The sequence below is a fragment of the Platalea leucorodia genome (genome assembly GCF_965183815.1).
Source record: "Platalea leucorodia genome assembly, chromosome: 1".
NCBI lineage: Eukaryota > Metazoa > Chordata > Aves > Pelecaniformes > Threskiornithidae > Platalea > Platalea leucorodia.
In genome coordinates this window covers 41,777,059-41,798,043 of record NC_138823.1, presented here as the reverse complement: position 1 = coordinate 41,798,043, position 20,985 = coordinate 41,777,059, and the positions used below count along the sequence as shown (strand labels likewise).

At 43.4% G+C, this 20,985-nt stretch overlaps 1 protein-coding gene across 1 annotated transcript; it reads left to right on the top strand.

Moving 5' to 3' along the window:
• The first annotated feature begins 3,779 nt into the window (after nt 1-3,779).
• SDCBP (syndecan binding protein) lies at nt 3,780-19,847 on the top strand. Its single transcript, XM_082303997.1, has 9 exons — nt 3,780-3,893; nt 8,058-8,123; nt 11,240-11,318; nt 13,914-14,023; nt 14,365-14,523; nt 15,990-16,165; nt 17,397-17,568; nt 18,143-18,234; nt 19,121-19,847. Exons 2-9 carry the CDS (start codon nt 8,073-8,075, stop codon nt 19,173-19,175), a joined length of 894 nt encoding a protein of 297 aa, XP_082160123.1. The 5' UTR covers nt 3,780-3,893; nt 8,058-8,072; the 3' UTR covers nt 19,176-19,847.
• The last annotated feature ends 1,138 nt before the right edge of the window (nt 19,848-20,985 follow it).

Sequence of the window (20,985 nt, the reverse complement as noted above, 5' to 3'; positions counted from 1 at the left end):
CCCCGTCTGTATCCTGGGAATTATGGTAGAAAATAAATGAGCGATTGTTTGCACAGCACTCGGACACTAGAGTGTTACTTAGAAAAGGTGGTGACAACATTAGTATTTCCATCTTTAGAGCGGAGTTTGAATAGCAGGCAGGAAATCAGGCATGAAACTGCCAACTGAACAGTGGAAAATTATACACTCACGGAGCACCATCCACCCTGCGGGCTGAGGAGGGGACAATGAAAGCAATACGTTATATTGACCTTAAAAGATGGTCTCAAACATACCTGAACAGGGAGTCAGAAGCAAAGTGCCCCACGCAATTTTAATTCCAGCAGTTTCTCATGTTAAGTACCGTACTGGAGCAAAGCTCCTGTAATGTAATTTCTTCTGTATAACAGGGTTTTATGATGAAATTCTTGTTTCTATATGCAAACTCCAAAACTTCTTGTTTACAAAGTCTAGAGGTGCTCAGTGCAATGCAGCACAGTTACCTAAGCTGGTTTGGGGCGGGTTTGTTCTAGAAATACAAACAATACATCAGGACACTCCCTACACCTGGCTGAGAGCAGGACCCGTTAACTCCCTCATAACTACACCAGGTACAGAACCGCTTTAATACAACTACACTACTTCCAGTACTGACAGGGTGCTATCTTGCACAGTTTGTACATGTTTTGAGTGACCATTGATAACTTCTCATTGTTGAATGGGTGGAGAGTTTCCTAACGGACAAAAGCACGATTTGTTTCCAGCTTCAAAGGAGATGTAAATTTTTGGGTAATGACTGTGTATTATTTTATGAAGATTTTTGCAACTGCTGAGGCTGATACCGATCAGTAGGTGGTTTCTATTATTCTTTGAAAGTTGGCACAAGACTAGTAAAAAACCCAAAAATAGTATATTGACAATGGAAAATTGCCATGGGTGTTCTAATTTAAACAAGCAAAATCTGATAACTTGGCCATTTGTTCCACCTCTCTCAAACAATAGATAATCTTTCTGCAAATACCTCGGGAACTAATCAAGAGCCATTTGGTTGGGTGATTGACCTCTGACTCCTTAGAGCTCCCCAGTCTTGGTGAAGTTCTTAGAAAGGTACAGCTGGGCCCTTCTGCTGCCCCCGCTCCGAACTCGGGGGCAGGGATTTATCTCCCTTGTCCCAGGTCCTCAGTTCATGTCACCGAGAGACTGAGGCATGTGCCATCCCCTTCCAAGCTTTGGTTTCCCTGGGAAGGAAACTCAGAGCTGTGGGTTAGACTAGAAGAATAGCTGGAATTGCCTTTGGTCTGTGTGTTCGAAGGATGAGGGCCCTGAGACATGCCAAACTGCACTGGCTGCACAGATTAGACATAGCCATTTTCCAGCGATTATCTTTCTGTTTTACTATGTTTTGTTCCTACATTTAAATGAACAATAACTTTGAGAAAGCTTTTCGGTACAACAAGGTTAATTTTCTCTGCCCAAAAGCTGTTTCTAGCAAGGATGCATTCTCATATTATTCTTCAAAATCTTTACTGAAATTGTGTTTCATGATACGTTTGGAGGTGAAGATGATGAGACTCACTTTTGTTACCAAGGTGGATGTCCCCCAGGCGGACATGGTGCCAGAGCTACTGCCTGTAACCTGGACTTTGCTTGCTCTTAGATTACGTATTGTTAATAGTGCACACAGAGTATGCCCAGCAAGTAATAGACTATATGAAGCCACTTTCTTTATGATGATGTCCTAGTGAAAATGAACGTCCATCACAGTCCGGTGGGTAAAATCATGAAATGTGCATTGGCAGTGCTGGTCTGACATGCACTGACAAATGCTGCTACTTTGATAGCAGGCTGTCTCGAAAGACTATGACAAGAGATAAAGTAATGCAGAAATAGCAAATAACAACCTAGCTTTCTGAGGAGAAGAGCAGTGTCTTCGCAATGAGAGGGGCATGAGAGGGGCATTCAGCGTCAGACCAAAAGAAAACATTCCCCTTCAGCTGTCAGCACCAGCGTCCAGCAGAATTGCACCACCTGGACAACTGTCAATTGCGCACCTACAATTTCCATGCTATACGGACACTGCAGTGGTCTTGATTCTCCAGGGCGGGTACAGGGCTTCACCGCACTGAACTCATTGCAGGATGAAGAGTAACACCCTCCTTCTGAGCATGCAAATTTTTAAACCTTTTGCTGCACTTATGTTAAAAATCACTTTTGGCTATGCAGAAAATGTAACACTACAACAGCAGTAATCATCTGCTGTTGTTAAACCAGAGGTAGATTCCCTCCCTCCCGGCCCAGAAGGCACCTAACACAGGGGTTTTGTGAACTCCTACCCTAAGCCCAGAATTGCACTTCATATATATTTAATGACCTGTAGTTGCGTGGCTCAGTTGCCAACGGTTCAGATGCTCATGCAGGAAGGTGCCAGGCTCAGTTGATGGTTGGATATAGGAAGAGTAGCCTTCTGAGCAGCCGGAGAGAGGCTGTACCTCTGTATTCAGCACTGCTGCAGCTGCCACCCCAATCCTACGCACCCCTGTGGTGCTCAACCAAAGATGCTGGCAACTGGAGAGGATCAAGAAACTTATGAGGACTGGAAAACATACATTGCAACAAAATTTCTGTTTAGCTCAACTAAGGTTATAATTGCGCAGGCAGCTCAAATGATGAAACAGCCTGTTAGTGCCAGAAGGAAGGGAATCACCCTTCCCTCTCATTCCCATTTCTCCTTCCTCCTCCTCCTTTCTCCGGTTTCCAGTCGCACCCTCCCTTCCCTCGCTCCGGCTGGCACTGGTGCTTGTGAGATCCTTTCGTTCCTGGTTTGGCTCGCTAACCCAGCAGAAAAACATTCATGTTTTTCAGTGGATTTGGTTTCTGCTGGACTAGTGAGTTGAGCTGTCCCATGGAGGAGCCTGACAAGTGCTGGGACTGGCTGAGGACAGGAGAAAGAGACTGGAGGTAGGAGCAGACCTCCTTCCTCGGTGCTGGCGGACTGCTGAACTCTTTTAGTGAACGTGCTGGTTTCTTAGCTGAAGAGAAGCTTTAGGGTGCTCAGCACATTTAATTACCTAGATGATGAACAAGATTTGACAACAGGCAGTCTAGCGCAGAAGGATTTTAAAGACTGAAAACTGACGCTAGAGAAGTTCACGCTATAAATAAGGCAAATGTGGAATAAGTATGGTTAATTGAGTATGAAAGCCTCTTTCCGAGCTCGCTGCGGGACTTCCCTGCCACCGTACACCTTACACCATGGTTTCTCCAGGGGAGCTTCTCCAGGGGATGTGGTCCGCCTCAGGTGGCACGCTGTCACCCGGCTCTGGCGCCTCGCAACTCGCCAACGCCGGGCCGGCAAACGCGCAAAACAAGGCTGACACCAAACAAGTTACCAGAGCGTGCTTTATTACAGGGGGGGAAAGAAAAATAAAGAAGTTGGAAAATGAATAGAACGGGATACTTTTTCCTTCGTGAAGATGGCAGCTGTGAACCAAGAAGGGCAAACGAATGATGAAAAGGCAGTGCCAAAATGAAGAATGCCAGCGGCCAGCCACCGCAGGAGTACAGCGAGGGACCAGCGGGGAGCGTTGCCGGCCGCCGTGGGGAGCGGGGCCGTTTCTAACGCAGCGGGGCCTCCGCCGGCGGCTGCGGGCCGCAGGGGCGGGAAGCCGTGCGGCGGTGACCGGCGGTGGCCGGTGGTCCCCGGCCCCGGCCCCGGCCCGGGCCCCTTCCCCCGCGCCGGGCCCGGCCCCCTCCCGCCGCGGCCGCCGCCGGAGCATGCGCGGGGCCGGGCCAGTTCCGCCGCCGCCCCTGCTCCCCTCATAGCGGCGCTGCCGGGATTTTCGGGAGCCGCCAGCGCCGCCGCCTCTTTCCGCGCTGAGGGCCCCGACGAACGGCAGCCGCCGCCTGGGACGGAGGTAAAGGAAGGGCTGGGGCTGGGGCTGGGGCTGGGGCCGGGGCCGGGGCCGGCTGACGGGGCCCTCTCCCCCGCGGCCCTTTGTGCCGGGGCCCGGGGCGGCGGCCCGTCCCCGGCGGGGTGAGGGGAGGGAGGAGAGGGGGGCTACGAGCGCGGCGGCCGGGCATGGCGGAGCGGGGAGGGGGCGTGGCGGGGGAGGCCGGTGCCGGCTGCGGGGAGAGCCTGGAGGAGGCGGCGGTTTCGCTCTCCCGCTTGCGAGGGCAGTGTTCGTCCCCGGAGCCGGCCGGGCCCTGGGGCGACCGCTCCCCGGAGCCGGGGGGGGCGGCCGCTGCCGGGGGAGAGGCGCTGCCTCCCCGCGGGGCCCCTCCGGCCGCGGCCGGAGACGACAGCGAGTGAATAACCGCCTGCGTGCCTGCCTGTGTCCGCGTCCCCCCCGGTGCGGGGCCTGGGGGTGTCTGCTGACCTGGCGTTCGGGCCCCGGGGCCGTTGCACAAGGACCCTGCTTCTCGGCCAGCTCCCCTCAGGAGCCTCGGGCATTTGTCATACTTTCTTTTTAGGCTGACTGAATATTGCTGCAGGGGTGGAATGGATGTGACGTGCCTTTTCGGGCAAGCGAGCCCTGCTTCGGGTCTGAAATGGAGGCAGCAGATTTCAGAGCTAAATGCATAATGAGAGCCGTTGCTCAGAGGCTAATTAGATAGGTATCGGGAGGGAAAGATGGAGTTATTAGTGGAGAATGCGTCTTGCAAAACAGTCGCCCAGTTCCTGATGTCTCAGCCTGACCTCCAGCGAGTTTTGTCCTGGATCTGCTTTAAAGATGAATTTTTAGGTTTACAGGTTTCTAACTCCTCAGGAAGTGGAAACCAATGTTTCAGTATAGGTGCTGGCTTTTGTGACCTGCTGTAATCTCTTCATGGGCCACAGGCAGAAAACGCTTGTGGGTGGCTGTTTTGTTTTGTTCCTCCCCCCGCCCCAGTATTGGCTGCTGCTGCTTTCAGAGACAGCAGTTGCTACAGGCTGGCCAGGCTTGGGGTTGAGCTGGATCCCACACTGCCTTCAGCTCCGTGGTTTCTGACCCGGATGGTGTTATGGGGGAGCCCATCTCCTCCCAGCCCTGCCACCGAGGGCAGTTCGGGATCCCTCCCGCCTGCAAGACTTCCTCCTGGCAGCCCCGGGCTGTCACGAGTGCTGCCTTTCCACGGGCCTCTGGCCGGTGGCCCCGCACTTCCCCCTGGCAAACGGGATCTGCTGAGTGGGACACGCTGGCCGGGGCCGGCGGTTGCACTTCTCTCCCCGTTTCTCAGTCCCCTTGGCTGGGGTCTTCACCGCCGGGTTTCGCGGGCCGCTAGCTGAGTTACGGCTGTCCCGCCTGCCCCACGCTCTTCCTTCGGTCTTCGCTTTTGCTTTCCTGAACACTTGTGTTCCTCACAAGACGTAGGAATATGGAAATGGTCAAGGACAATTATTCTGGTGTCAGTGTAGATTTTTAAGAGTGAAAAGGAGGTTATAGTGACTCACGTTTTGTGGTAGCCACTCCTCAGTGCCTAAAGCCGTTACAGTGCCTGCTGAAAGTCTTGTTTATACTGTGAATAACATTGCACAGAGGTCGTGAACAAATTCTTCCTGCGATTACTGGTGGTCCCTGACAGTGGCAGTTGTTATTAAAAAGTTATATTTTAAACTAAATACAGTATTTTTGCAGATCTTGCTTTACCTAATGAGGATTACTTGCTACAACTGCCTGTGCAGAAATTGAAAATGCTGTATGCAAAGTTAGGAGCTCGCTGAGTGCGATTACAGTGGTGACAGTTACTCTGGCTGTTCAGTTGGAAAACCAAAAATAGTAACTGGTGAGATTACAACGAGGGACCTGGCCCAGCCGCTCCTTGGTAGCGGTGACAACTGCTTAGGTTTGGGAGCCCTCGGATAGGGAGGGGAGGTGGCCAGGGGGTTGTAAAGTGGTGGGATAAGCTGCTGGAGTGTCATCTTATGTGATCTGAGAACTAATATATGTTTAGCTTTGCTAATACTTTCCTACAGAAAGCACTATGCTTCTGTTTGTAAACTAGATGAAGGTTGAGATTGCCTGTCTGTTACAAATGTCACGGGTAATTGCGTGCAGAGTGAGACTGGTCTGTGGAGGAGTACTAAAGCTGGCCGAGGTGTAAACACGCGAGGGTTTGCGGTGTGGAAGTTGGTCTCTGGAGCCAGGGACCCAGCGGACCCCGTGCTGTGCTCCGCAGCTGCGCGGATGTCAGCGCTCGCCATCTGCAAAATGCTGCTTCTGTGCCCCTCATCACCCTGAAACGGGGTGACTCCATTGGGAATGCGCCATCCTTGGCCTGCCCTCTTTTTCTGCCTGTGTGCTGCCGGGGGTGTGCTGATTTTGAACGTGTGCCAGCGCTTGGACCAGCACCTGAATGTACTAGGGCAGCTGTAGCCTAGAAGGAGATGGCGAGCCTGATGCTGCGTGGGACTTGGCTGGCGTTAGCAGCAGAATGCAGCCTCCGGGCACCGCTTACCTGAGCGAGGGGTTTGCCGGGCTTGGGCTTGCATTTGCTATTACCCATTTTGGATGAGCAAAAGCACTTGATTGTTTCAGGTCAATGCTGGTTTAAAACAGAACTTTAAACTGGTTTTAAATATGTACGTTTAACCTACAAAGCTTCCAGGCTTCAACTATGTTTGGTTTAGTTGCAACAAACAGTCAGAAATGTCAGTGGCTATTAATTATTACAACATAACAGGCCACGCGTTCGCAGTTTAGATCTCTGTTGCACTTAGGGCACGCTTTTTTGAAGTTTTAATTGCGGTCTGATATGATACTGGAGCTGTCAGCCACTCTGCTGAACAAGTAGAGAAGCTGTTGATGACCTTAGTGTAATATGAAGAGACGTCTATTGTGTTACTGCAATATCACATTAGGCATCAGTGTGTGTGTTTTTTGGTTTTTGTTTTTTTTCAAAACAGCTTAGTATCTGCATGCAATGAAGCAGTAGCTCAAGGATTTGTGTAATGTCACTTTTAGTCTGGAATTAGTGTGAAGTTGTTACACTAATAAGGACCTCTAAACTACTCTTTGGATGAGAAAATGAATCCCCAAACTGAAAGCTTTTAGTAGGGCTGCCTCATTAACTGAGTTCTCAGTGACTTGTATAACTTCCAAGACTGTATCAGATTTTGTTGTCTTCTGTTTCTGTCCCTCTTCTCCCCCCTCATTAAGATATTCCCATATGTTGGTGCGAAATGTTTTATTATGGTTTTGAAAAGTTCAGCTGACCTCGGTGAGAATGTGAGTGAAGGAGCTCTGGAAAATGAGATTTCCCAAAGCCGCAGGTGCCCGGCTCTAGCATAGCTGGTTGTCAGCGTGATGCCTTAGAGGATCATGTGAAATTTTTCTTTTTTTTTTTTTTTTTCTTGTTTTCTTTTCCTTGGCTTTTTTGATTTTATTACTTCCTGATAAGTTGTCACAGGGCTCTCCCAACATCACATGAGAGCCAGCCTGAAGCCTCTGTGTGTTTTGAAACTCACCACTGACTGAGTCTGGCTGCTTTGTGATCTGTTACTGCAATTCATGTGTTGCAAATGGACACGGGAAGCCAGTTCTCTTTAGTGGCCTCTTACTGGAACATCAGAACTGATGAAAGTCTTCAGATACTTTGGATAACAGAGTGAAAGCTTTTGCAGTTACGTGTATAAAATACTGTTCCAGTTGGGAGGAGGAGTAGGAGGAGGGTGATTGGATTTTTCCTCTTAACCCTCATCATCATTGCGTCCTGGCCTCCTAAAGTCTGTCTTTGCAATACTTCTTGTGAAACAGTTTCTCTGTATAGGCTTTCTCATTGTTGAGACCTAAACTTTGACAATGCTAAGTATATTAAATAAAGCCTATTACACAAAGGCTATTACTGATAATAGATTAAATGGGTAGTCTTAATGGAATTTATCTGCAGTGCCAGGTATCTGTAGTGCGAAGACTTGCGGGTCACAGATCAACTGGCTTGCAGGTCACAGATCACTTATTTAATGCTCTATGTCTATTTTCTTTTTCTCTTTTATTTTTGTGTGGTGTGTTTTTTTTAAGTTGTAGTCCTAAGTAAATATCTCTGATGGCTAACCCTGTTGTTTGTTTGCTCTCCCCTTTTTTTGTCTTCCCTCTACCCAGTGAGACTGCATCGAAATGTCTCTCTATCCTTCCTTGGAAGATCTGAAGGTGGACAAAGTTATTCAGGTATGGTGGGCTTTAATAAGATGAGTTTTAGTGATGATAATATATCTGATGATATTTAATCCAGGGAAGGGGAGACTTTTATTGTAGGTGAGGGTTTGTTTTACCATCACACTCTAAAAGGGGAAAGACAAACTGTTTACTTTGTAGCTTGATATAATATGATTAATGCTTATTTTAGCACTGTTGGGTATATTTATTTTTTTTTAATATATTCATTTATAGTCATTTGTCTTTTAATGTGTTGATATGTTTGGTTTTTTTTGAAGTGTAGATACTTGGTCTCAAGTAGACAAACATAGTCAGTCTCTTCTTATATTTCAGCTCTGATGTGATGAATAGGTATTGATTGAACTAATAAACCTGCTGTGTCTTACTCCCTGTGGCAGAAAGCTGTCATGGTCAGTTGGGCGCAAGAAAAAAAAAAAAAAAAAAAGCACTGGCTCTTTTAGCGTTATCTGGAATCACAGACTTGTCCTCTAGCTACTTCATGGTAGTGACCAGTTCTCTCAATACTTCCAAGATAATCACATTTGCGTAAAACCCTTTATGTGGAAGAATACTGGTAGCTTTATTATTAGACAGGATGAGGATGAAAAAAAGATCTGTTACACCAAATAATGAAAACCATTTTAATGGATAAAAACTCCATGAGAAATTTGACATCAATGTATTTTACAAGGAGTTTCCTTGCTTTCTTCAGCATTTTAGGTAGCTTCCATTTTTCTTTTCTAAACTTAAACTGGATTCCCTCCCAGTTTAAACAACAGCATTAAGTTATACTGCATTTTAAGGTGGTTGCTGCCTCTGTCCTTGTCCTTCTCATTGGGAAGCAATCAAGCAAACTGCACAGAACAGCTTATTAACTCTCCTGTGCTGTCCCAAAGTGGAGTGCCTCAGTCTCACCTGTATTTGTGTGTGGGGGGTGGGGCTTTTGAAGTTGTGGGTGCTGTGTTGGGATTTCACCTTATTGTGTCTGCCCACCCCATTCTTCTTATCTTACCAAAGTCCTTTAGTAAGTCAGGTAATGCTGAACTGTCAGGTAATGCTGAACTGGAAAAAAAAAAATAGCCTGGAGCCAAGAATGTGCTCCTTTGACCTTTTAAAGACCAACTGCTAGAGTTTATATATTACAATTAAAAATATATATGTGGTCTTTCTGCTGCTTAACTTTCGTGAACACTGAATGAAGCAGTGAGGAAACGGAAATGGGGTATCTCTATGCTGAGTCCTGTAAACCTTGAACCACAGATACATGTTCTGTCATTTTATAGAGCAGGGACTCTTCTTGTACGTTGTCTTGCCCATATGCTCAGCAGGGTTTATGAACTTGGGCAGAGCGCCTTGTTCCTGTGATTATACCTGTAGTCTATTGTGGTGCTTCACAGACAAATAAGTGTAAACCCTATAGAGGTTTCCATAGGGAGCATGACAAACTGTTCTGTTAAGCTAGTTCAATCGTTGGTGACACTGTAGTCTCACAGGTCGGTTTTCTAGAAATCACTTCATGCAGGACAGATGCTTAAAGATGACTGTCCGCTCAAAGTTTAAATTAGGATTTCACAAAGTTCTGCCACTTGTTGAGTAGGATGTCAAGCAAGATGGCCTATGAGAAAATTCATGTGGGGGTGGGAGGGAAGGGAGGTGGGTTACAGATCCCCAGCGTAGAGGCTTGGGTGTTCTTATTGCCATCATCATGGGGAAGATTGCCCTTCAGCAGTTACGTGACAGCATCTCTCTCCTACAGACCATAGTAGGAACTAGGAGGGTAATGAGCTATCTACTGAGTATAGCTCTGAGAGAGGGCAAGTAAATACTGTTGTTGCTAAATACCATTATTTCAAGAGTAGCCATTCCCTTTTCACTGATATTTTTGGTAGCAAAGGCTAAATTATTTGCCTCTCCCAAAAAGTGCATTATAAAAATGCTGTCTTTTTAAATATGTCTGAGAGCACTATTAGGAGAAAGGGGGCAGAGCACTGAAAGACAAAGTCTGTATACACAAGTGATTGAGATTAAAATGACTGCTGGTTAAAACAAACGGACTTGTTACATTAAATATTCTAACCTGTTCTTTTTGTCCAGCATTTGAGTTGGAGGCTATTCTTCTAAATAGGTCTGATATTGATAAATAATGAGTCATTCTGGCTCTGAAACTTACTTCTAAAAGCAACTTCCTGGAGAGTGCAGGACTACGAAGTCTTCTATTTTTAAGCCTCATTTCCTTAAAAACATTAAGTAATTTGACTGTCATGTTGCGTTAGATGATTTATGTGTCCTGTTCGGTGTAATGTTTCACTATGCATTTAGTGATTTCCCCCCCACCTTTGACGTTCAACCTCAGGAAAGCTATTGGGATAGCTATTTCCATCACACTTAACAGGCCTCTGTAAGGCAATGTTTTTCACTGGTCATGATTACACAAGGCCAAAAAGTAGCAGCTGAGGTATTGAGAAGGAAGGAAACTGGCTTACTTTAATGCAGTCTCTTATATTTGTGAGTCAATAAGCAATACAGAGACTAAGGTTAGTGTGTTCACTGTAGTGGTAACTTCTGTAGAAAAATCATCTTAGAAGGTCCATTTCTTTCAGAAGGTATTAAACTAGTAGCATTGGACTGTGTGGAACTGAACTTGCAACCTATAAGGGACTGTGGCAGAACTCATGTATAACGTCTGTAAATGGCGAAGAGATAAAAATGACTGCTATCCAGCTGAAAAAAGTAATCACAAAACACTCTGCCAAAGGCCATGCCTTAAAACTTAAAGTGATAAAGCTTTGTCAGCCAAGTTTAATATGTCATTTAAGGAAATCTTATGCTCTTTAACTTGCTTAATGACAAAACCAGAACACGTTGACAGTAAAACCTTTCTGCATTATTACTGTAGCCTTGTCTCTGAGGAGAGTACCAGTTGATCTACCGAAGTAGTTTGATACTATTACAGCATATTGTATTGCAGCTATTTATTTCAAAGAAAAAGATTGACTTCAGAGCTTCAAGATGAATAGTAACTAGCGTGTACGAGAAAAAACAAAATACTTAGTCTTCTGGCTGCGTAATAAAGATTTCATAGATTTTTCTTGTACAAGATAACATATGTGAGTTTCTCTTGTTTTTAGGCTCAGACTGCCTTTTCTGCAAATCCAGCTAATCCAGCAATCTTGTCTGAAGCTTCTGCTCCTATTCCTCATGATGGAGGTAAGCTCATGTACTGTATGGTATCCTAATGTTCTGAGAAGCTGTTATGAAAGCCTAAAGTTGCAGTACAGTCAAAAATACCTATAAATATGTAATCCTATTTACTAAGGGTAAGACCATGCCTTTCTGGAAAGGCCAACACCCACCCACACGACCCCCCCCCTTGCCCCAAACCACCTTGGTAGAGGTGCTATAGGGGTCAAAATACAGAGTTTGCTTATAAAAGGAAGTTGTGGCAAGCACTAATCCTTCTCCTAACTTTTTGAAACTTTTTCCAAGTGAGCCTAGCATAGCAAGATCTGTTGTTGGTACCATTTGAGCTCTTTTTAACTCTTACCTCAAAAACTTAGTTGTCCTTATTTATTAAGTGTATTTTTTTGTAAGCTTTAGAGAGCAGCATGAGGCTGAGTGCCTTTCCTCTCCATATGAGCTTGCTTAGGAACAAACACACACCAATCTCTGTCAATATAGAAATGCCCAGGAAGGTAGAACTTAATCTTGTCAGGCTATCAATATAAAGCTTCCAGCAGATGTTGGGATCAAATGTCTGGTGGGAAATCCATCAGACCTAAAGCTGAATGACTTTTACCCATTTCTCCTCCTTTTCTCCCATGCACATGTACATCCACGAAGGTGCACAGGTATTTTCTGAGTTCAGAGCTCTGGACTAGTGAGTTACGCCTGGTCTAAGGCCTAAAACCTCTAACTAGCATGACCCGCAGCAGTGCTGGAACAGCTGTGAAGAATGCTGATGGGTCGGATATTAGAGCTTGGTGGGTGTAACTTTGTCTCCAGTTCTCCTCTTGGCACTGGTGTGTCCAAGATGACTTTACGGCAGGAGTTTGTGTCGCTCACCAGAGAGCCACCTCTTATAGATCCTTTCTGGAATAGATACTTACCTGACCTAACCTCACAGACCAGATTTAAGTTTACTTCCGCAGTCCCTTCTTGGCAGCATTCTTTCTGCTGTCCAGAGTTTGAATTCCTCTGCAATTTTTGTGTGTGCTGGCCAAATGACATCATTTTGACATCACCTTGTGTGTGAATTGCTCAGGAGCTGTGTGTGGCTGAAGAGTGATTAATCACTCAATATATCCCAAAGGAAGGGAGGCCTACACCGTCTATAGGATGTGCCAAACCTGCTGGGAATACCTCTGTCCTGGCAGAGGTAGGAGAATATACAACATCAAGAGCTTTTGGATGTTTTCTGCCATTTGGAGGTGTCTCTGTTTTGAATGAGAATGTAATACAGCCAGCAAAGATGCATCTTACGCTGTGGTCCTCAATGAAGAACAAAAAGAGAAAAATTGAGTAGCTGCAGAAGTCTTCTGCAGCGTTATGTATAATCCTAGGGGCTTGGAAATGCAAGCAAAAATAGAAGTAGTATTCATTAAAAGCTTGTTAATCAATATTGTGAAACTACAAGCTGATAGATCAATCCAGAAAGAAGATCAGACAGCTCTCATGTGAGGCAGCATGCAAATGTGACCCCTGAAAGTATTAAGGAGCAAAAAAGTCTCTCTTTTATACTGGAATTCACCTTGCAATGACCTTTGTTCCTTCCCAGAAAACTTACTTTCCATTTCTGGTCAAATGTGGATTCTTACAACAGCTGGTTTTATACATGTACCCATAAATGAACACGCGAAACTTGAGCTTTGTGAACTGGGGAGCCTGCTTGCTTCCAAGGCCATCCCTTGCACCACCTTGCTCTCCGAGCAGCCTTTTTTGTCCCCACTGATTCGGTGAGAACGGTGAGTGGACTCTTAAAGAGTTCTTTAACTGCTGCTTGTTAAATGGCACCAGTTAATTATCTGTGGAATGTCAAGAGCAATATCAAGCTTATTTCCAGAGTGCTTTGACTCAAGGTCTGACAAGTCTGTCAGTTTAACTTCCTTTCCTTCCACTCCCTGTGCCCTGCTCCTCTCGGACATAGAGGAATCTCCTGCTGGATATTTTAAGGGCCGTGTTTGTTTTATCTTGTTGTGAGAAGCATGTCTAAACCAACTTTATTTTGAACCTATGAGAAAATGACAGATACTTTCTTATGAAGACTATTAAAGAAGACTGCACTGTGGACCTTACAGCCAGGAGGCTGTCTTCTGCAGAAACTGGGATCTGCAACATCCTTGGCATGGATGCCTCTTGCGAGTGCTGTCTTGTACTTGGTGGAAGGTCACTTTGTGCATGTGTGCGTGTGTTCTCCAGCATATCTGGTTTGGGGGTGGGAGGGAGAGCAGTTCCCCACTAATTGGCCAAAAGCTTTGGAGCAAGGGCATGCCTTCATGGACTGCAGCACAACGTTTTTGGAACTTATCACCATGGGTCTAATGTTTGGCCTGTAAAGGATGAATTAAGAAAATGAAACTAAAAGTTATCTGTAAGCTCTTTATCTGTACTGCTTGGCTGGTTACTTTTCTAAGCTGGGCTAGAATGACAGTCCTGATTCAAGTGGGTCTTCCATCATAATTTTCAAATTAAGTATGTTACAATAACACAAGATTTGTTGAAGTAATTGAACATATGAAAGCAGTAACTCCTTGTTCTGTTAAACCAACAATTGTATTGATGGTTTTTTTTGTTTTTGTCCTATAGGCTTATACCCCAGACTGTATCCAGAACTTTCTCAGTATATGGGCCTCAGCCTCAATGAAGAGGAGATGCAGAGAAACTTACCAGTGGCAGCAGCTGCTCAGCCGCAGGGTGTAGGTACCAGTCAAGCATGTTTTAGAAAGGAAAAGTATAAAGACTAAATGTATATCTAGCATTCTAGAAGGTAGATTACTATTTGTCTTAAGTACCATACTTGACTGATAAATTTATTGTTTTAAGTAACAGTGCCTATTTTAATCTGGTCTTAAACTGAGCAGTGTATTTCCAGTGTTGGGAGGGTGGGGTGGGGAAGAGCTGGTGGTATGACTTAATTTGTGGTGGTGGTTTTTTTTTGGTTTTTTTTGGTTTTTTTAAATATCACTTTATATAAACTGACATATAGCTGTTTAAAAAAAGTTGAAACTAAGTTTTCTGGCTATTTTGTTTTAATCAGCAACTGGTAACACGACCTTCTACTAATTACATGGTAGCTCCAGTGACTGGAAATGATATTGGAATTCGCAGAGCAGAAATTAAGCAAGGCATCCGTGAAGCAATTTTATGTAAAGATCAAGATGGCAAAATTGGGCTTCGCCTTAAGTCTGTTGACAATGTAAGTATAGAAGCTTGGTTTTGCCTATAGAGATCTTACTGCTGTATTAAATTAGTAGTGGAGTTGGTGTATGGTCACAAAATTGTCTTCTGTATAATGCTTGCTTATCCATTATCAGAATTTTAAAATCCTTCATTAGATCCATAACTAGATTTCCAGCTGTCTGGCCTAGGATCTAAATTTACAGTGGCAATTTATGTCCATGTGTTTTATAACACCTGAAAAATACTTTTAATTTTTTTTTCCACTTTAGAGCATGAAATTGTCCTTGCAGAGCTGCTGTGGTACTTGTTAGCAGTTCAAGACTTCTTGTCTCTATCTTTGTGGAAACACTGGGCAGTACTTAAAAGTTCAGCAGTATGCAGAGAACTGCCCATGGCTTAGAAGTAGCTCCTCTTTTATAGGTTCTTGCGGTGTGTTGCTGGTGAGAAAAGTAAGGGTAGTGAGGGTGTCATCTTACCTACAGGTAAAGAGTAATTTCAGAGTACGCTTTTTTGAGTTTCTCTTAACGTGAACATAGCTGCAGGAAGATCCTTAAACCTGCTCTGGAGGGTCTCTGTTTCAGTATGTTTTGATTCTCAACATGGAGAATGCTACTCTGTTCTTTTTGGTTTTCTTTGTTTTGGTTTTTTTTGGCAAGGCCATTTAATCTGAATGTTTAAAAAAAAAAAAAATTGTATTCAAAGTTTCATGTAGGGTTAAGGTGCTTTTTGTATTTCTCCTAACCCAGGAAATGCTGGGGTTTTCTTAGAGTAGGATGGTTTTTGGTTTGGTTTTGTTGGGTTTTTTTGTTTGTTTGTTTGTTTGTTTGTTTTTTGTTTTTAATGCCCCCCAGAAGGTATTATCTACAGTTTGCCTTGATATGCTTTACTTGGTTTTTAGGGGTACTTTGACTAGAAATATTTTTTAACACCTCAATTTTTTTACCTGAGGTGCTAGCAAGTCATAATTGATAGAGTTGAAAACTAATGGGGTTGTGAAAGAAGGAAGAAGGAAAAATCTGCCATAGAGTTCCTAGCATTGCTGGTCTATTTCTCCAGCTATATATAGACTCTGTCTGGCAAAGGAATTAGGAGTTAAATGCACAAGGAGATATACAAATTTACCACTAGTCTGTCTTGATCCAGTTGTTCAGGTTTCTTGCAAAAACAGAATAGTATTTATGCCTTCAAGTAAGGCTTTAATGTTATGCTTGTGTCTTTAATGTCTGGAGATCTAGACAGAACAGATTTGCCCATTTCCGAACTTTATTCTAGCATTAATTATCTGTCAGTCTCTTAAAGACATCTAGAAACAGATTGAAATTTCAAAAATGCCTCTTAAGGAGAGATAATTAGCAAGTCCTTCTGTCCATTTTGTTGGTATTACATAGAGAATGGGAAACTTTAAAGGGCTGTGTGTTCTGTTACTGGTCTTCATCTTTAAGGAAGAACTGCCTCTCCCCCTGCCCTTTTTCTCTTTTGTAGGGTATATTTGTCCAGCTAGTTCAGGCAAACTCTCCAGCATCCCTTGCTGGTCTGCGGTTTGGGGACCAAGTTCTGCAGATCAATGGTGAAAACTGTGCAGGATGGAGTTCTGATAAAGCGCATAAAGTTCTGAAACAGGCTTCTGGAGAAAGGATTTCAATGATCATTCGGGACAGGTAAAGTTAACTGCAGATATGGATTGTCGTTATCCATCTTGGAATAGTTCTGTGGGGTTTGTGTCTCCCCTTGCTTGAGCAGGAATGCAGGCATATGACAAAATCTGTTTGGTCATGTACTTCAATAGTAAAGATCCTCAGAAATGTTCCCCCTTGTGGGGAACAGTCAAAACAGTTGTTAACTTGCAAACTTCCAGTGCATGCTTGCCTGGGCATGATGAGCCATCACATTTTCCAAGGTAAACTAATGAGTGATAGCACAAGTCAAATTTAAACTCTGAATTCAAAGACTTCCGTGCTTTTTTTGGACACAGCTTGACCTTAGCTTATACTAATTGAAAAAGCAATAAAAGATGGTACCAAAGTATTCGCTGTATTTAATGAATACATTTGCATTTTTATTTAGCATGATAGTTTTCTTGTGAACTCTTTTGCTTACTGAACCACTATAGATTTCTAGTTCTATTAAATAATGACCTTGTGGCTAGTTGTATGTAGTAATAATAGGTCAGATTCACCATAAGGTCTGTAGGCTATGAGAAGACAGATGATACGTGATATGACTAGGTATACATCTCAGAGCTTTTTCAGTGTTTATTCTTGTTTAAGAACCAGGTTTGACCCAGTGGAGGGCATGCTACTTCTATCAGGGCAGCTACTTCTATCGTGTATTGAATTGAAATACTGTGGTAGTAGATTCCTTGCTCTGTCTACCACTTCTGTGCCCAGCTCCCCACCCCCTTCTTGGATTTACTAGCTTTTTAAGACACAATTTAAAGGTTTATTGTCTGTAAAGCAGTAGTAGAAATGTTATTGGGGAAGCCTCGTCCTCCAGAATCCTGTGGCCTACCTCCAGTTGTTAAAACTGCCTGCGCTATTTTATCTACCTTGTAATATTTGTAGAGAAAACTTAGTTTTTAATGGACATTCGTGTTCGGTTGGTTGTTATGGTGGGTGGGTGGATGTTGTATGGGATTTTTGTATTATTATTAATCCAGATGGTGAAATGTCTGTAGAACAGGAAAAACATGTAAGGTTTATAAACAAGTATATATCACTATAACAATATTAACAAAATGAAGTTAAACCCAACTAGTTTTCATTGTAGTTGATATATGAGTCTTTTAGAGTACAATTACTTTTTGTAAGTCAAAGATGCTGAAATAGCGTGTGGTTCTGTCTGTGGTTTAGTAGACTGAAAACATGATTTTTCATTTTTAATGTCTTATAGGCCTTTTGAACGAATTATTACTATGCATAAGGACAGCACAGGGCATGTTGGTTTCATATTCAAGAATGGAAAAATAACCTCAATAGTGAAAGACAGTTCTGCTGCGAGAAATGGACTTCTTACAGAGCACAACATCTGTGAAATTAATGGCCAGAATGTGATTGGATTGAAGGTAAAATAAGTAGTATGTGGTGGGTGTGGATAGCTGTGAGCTTTTTGTGTCCGTATAGTAGTTGTGTTTTGGAGAGGGAAAAGGATTGTAATATGCAGTTTAATCTTCATAAAATAAAATAAGAAAGCAAGTCATGAGAGGTAACCTAAATTGATTGGAGAGACGTGTATGCTTTGAGGCTTCTTTGCAGTTTTGTATCTGTAGGCAGGGCAACTCATTCTCTTCTTCTCTGCCTCTACCTGGCTAGGCTGGCCCTCGGTTTTTATCTTTAGTCTAACTTTGCTGGCAAAACAAAGAATAAGCTTCCTCCTGTCAGCCTGTGTCAAATTCTAGCAGGAATTCTGTGTATAACGTCTGTATCCCTTCTCTAAGTTCATGCAAGATACTGATAACCAAACATCTATGAAGTAGTATTGCAGGTTCAGCGATTTTTGCCCTGAAGGTTAAATACTCCAAGCAAGGAGTTGTGGGTCTCTTAAGCTGCATGAAACATGTCTAGAAAAAGCTTTTGAACTGCTGCTTTGTTGGTCAGGTTTGGGTATTGTTGCTCATATGACTTCTTGTTTAATAACAGGACCCGCAGATTGCAGACATCTTGGCAACAGCTGGAAATGTAGTGACCATTACTGTCATGCCTTCCAGTATCTATGAGTATATAATAAAGAGGTAGGTAATAAACAAAGCAGCCATGGTGTTAATTATAATCAAGTTGACAGTGACTGTTTTCATAGGTTAAATAAGATGTACTCATGATTAAGACCTAATTACAGACTTATCACGAAGGCTGGAGAGCGGGTGGGGGAAGTCTGAAAATTTGCTTAATCTGATGTTTTAGTCAAACTGGCGAGTTTTGGTTCTGTTTTTAAACTAACCATATGTTAGTGATGCTCCTTTTACCTTTTCTTCTCTCGAAAACCCTTTTTTAAATGTAATTTGCGTGAACTTGAGTTCGTGAGAACTTTCAAGTGCATGGATAACTCAAGTATTTGTTACCTTGTAACTAAAATTCTAAAACTTAACTAATTCTGGTGACTCAACCTGATTCTTGGCAGGATATAGTTGGTTTTTTTTTTTTTCTAATCCTTTGGCAGCAGTGGCTTTCTACAGCTAAATCTCTCCTGCAAAAATATGTTTTTGAAGTTGATTAATAATGCTTCAGGTATAACTGAGTCTTTTTTTTTTTTTTTTTCCTCTCCAGTTGGCATGCTCTTTCTACAAAACAGTTTTCATTCTAACAGCCACCTTTCCCCATGCCCTCCTTCCCTCATACTTGTGATACTGCTCTGCTTGCACACATGCCCGCATGCTGAAAGATGTTGTTAACACAGCTCGGTTACTGATAAAAATGTCGAGTATCGCGGGCTTCTCTTCTGTGTGTGTGGTGTGGTGCAGCTTTCTGTAGCAACATATTTGTTGTCACAAATGGTGGAGTAAAAGGCCAACTTTTAAATTGTATTAAAGGGCTAGCAATGACAAAGATAGAGTGATCAGAAGCTGTAGTGGTCTTCTACAGTTGTCTTACAAAACTGAATGCCTTTTTCCTTTTGTTTAGGATGGCAACTAGCATTATGAAAAGCCTGATGGATCACTCTGTTCCCGAAGTCTAAACTTGCATCATGTATGTGTGTGTACATGTATATAATGATGATTCCACTAAACTTGGGCTATTATACTCAGTGATTTCTTTCTTCTGCACATGAGCCTTTCTGGAGGCTGAGAAGATATGCTGCATCAAGCATTTGCATCTATAATGGCTGGGAATGTTACAGTTCAACATATCTCGTTTATTCACAAACTGTAAAACTTGTAGCCTTATATGCTTGACAAATGTGAAATTCCAATTGTGTTATGACTTCTTTTCATAGGTCTTTTATTTAGTTTACTACTACTATAAGCCATTGCAACTAAAGGAACCAATATCACTTGCAAAGTTACGTGTTGTTACCTAGAACAATGCTGCGCTTTGTATGTTGAAGACAATTGAGTATTTTTACTGCTTTCTGTTTGCAAGAGTAGATTTGAAATAGCGTATTAGAAGTATGGCTAGTACTAGTTAATTTTTTGTTCTAGTAAATATTGTTTACACAAGAATGCCAGCTAAGCTGAATATAGCTAAAGGCATCATTCAGTAAGTAAGCATATTATTTCAAAGTAGTGTACAGATACTCAAATCTTTTTATTACTTGTTATACAAATTGTAACTAATATGCTTATCTCTCGCCTTAACCATGTTCTTAAGGATTCAGAAATAACCAAATAAATGACTGAAACTTTAGATACTCTGTGTGTATGTGTGCGTGCGTACTTCTTAACATGAGCTAAGACAGGCTTGTTTAGTTGAGGTCAGGTTCAACCAACAACAAAGACAAGATAGGAAATACAGTTTAAAATAGCTTTCTAAATAAGCTTACTGCCTATGATCTTGAAATTGAAAGGGTAGAGCTGGGATACTTTAGACAAGATATGCTTAACTCTTTTCATGCCTTCAGCTTAACATGCGGGATAGCAGCCTAGCTGTTCTACAAGACACACTAATTGTGGCAATTTCATTTTAAACCTGTTTGCAGCTTGCTGGGTGTACTGGGTCTGGTTGGGATGGAGTTAACGTTCTTCTTAGCAGCTGGTATGGCACTGTGTTTGAGACTTGTGACTGAAACGGCGTTGATAACACACCCATGTTGTTGCTCTTGCAGAGCAGTGCTGGCACAGTGTCAAGGGCTTTGCTGCTGCTCACTCTGTCCCCTAAGCCCAGCGAGCAGGCTGGGGGCGGCCAGGAGGCTGAGAGAACACAGCTGGGACTGCTGACCCAAACTGACCAAAGAAAAGTTCCCCACCATTTGACATCATGCTCAGCAATAAATTGAGGGGAGTCTTTCCAAAGTAGCTGTCGCTTGGAGACTGGCTGGGCATCTGCCTGCTGCTGGCAGGTGGTGAATGATGGCCTCTGCATCACTTCTTTTCCTTTTTTTTTTTTCCTCCCTCTTTGCTCCTCTTCACTTAGTAAATGGTCTTTTATCTCAATCCACAACTTTTCCCAGCTTTTGCCCTTCTGATTCTGTTACCCATCCTGCTGTGGGGCAGCTGAGTGAGAAACTCAGTGGGGCCTCAGCTGCTGGCTAGGGTCAACCCACCAGACCAGGTCATAGGCATGTTCAGCTGAGCCTTTAAGTTGTTAAGTGATCTGAAGTTAAATACCAGCTTTGGTGAGTGATTTCCTTTTTTTTTTTTTTTTTTTTTTATGCTCTGTTCCATGTTTCAGCTGTGCGATCTGGGATTACTGAATGTCAGAGTACTGTTAAGTTTAGCAGGTAAGATCAGCTCTGCCTGTCAAGAAGAGTCTGGCTTGTACCTTCCTCTTTCTCAGTTATGGTAACTGAGGGAAAGCCATTACACTCCTCCAGGCTGTTGTGGTGATCA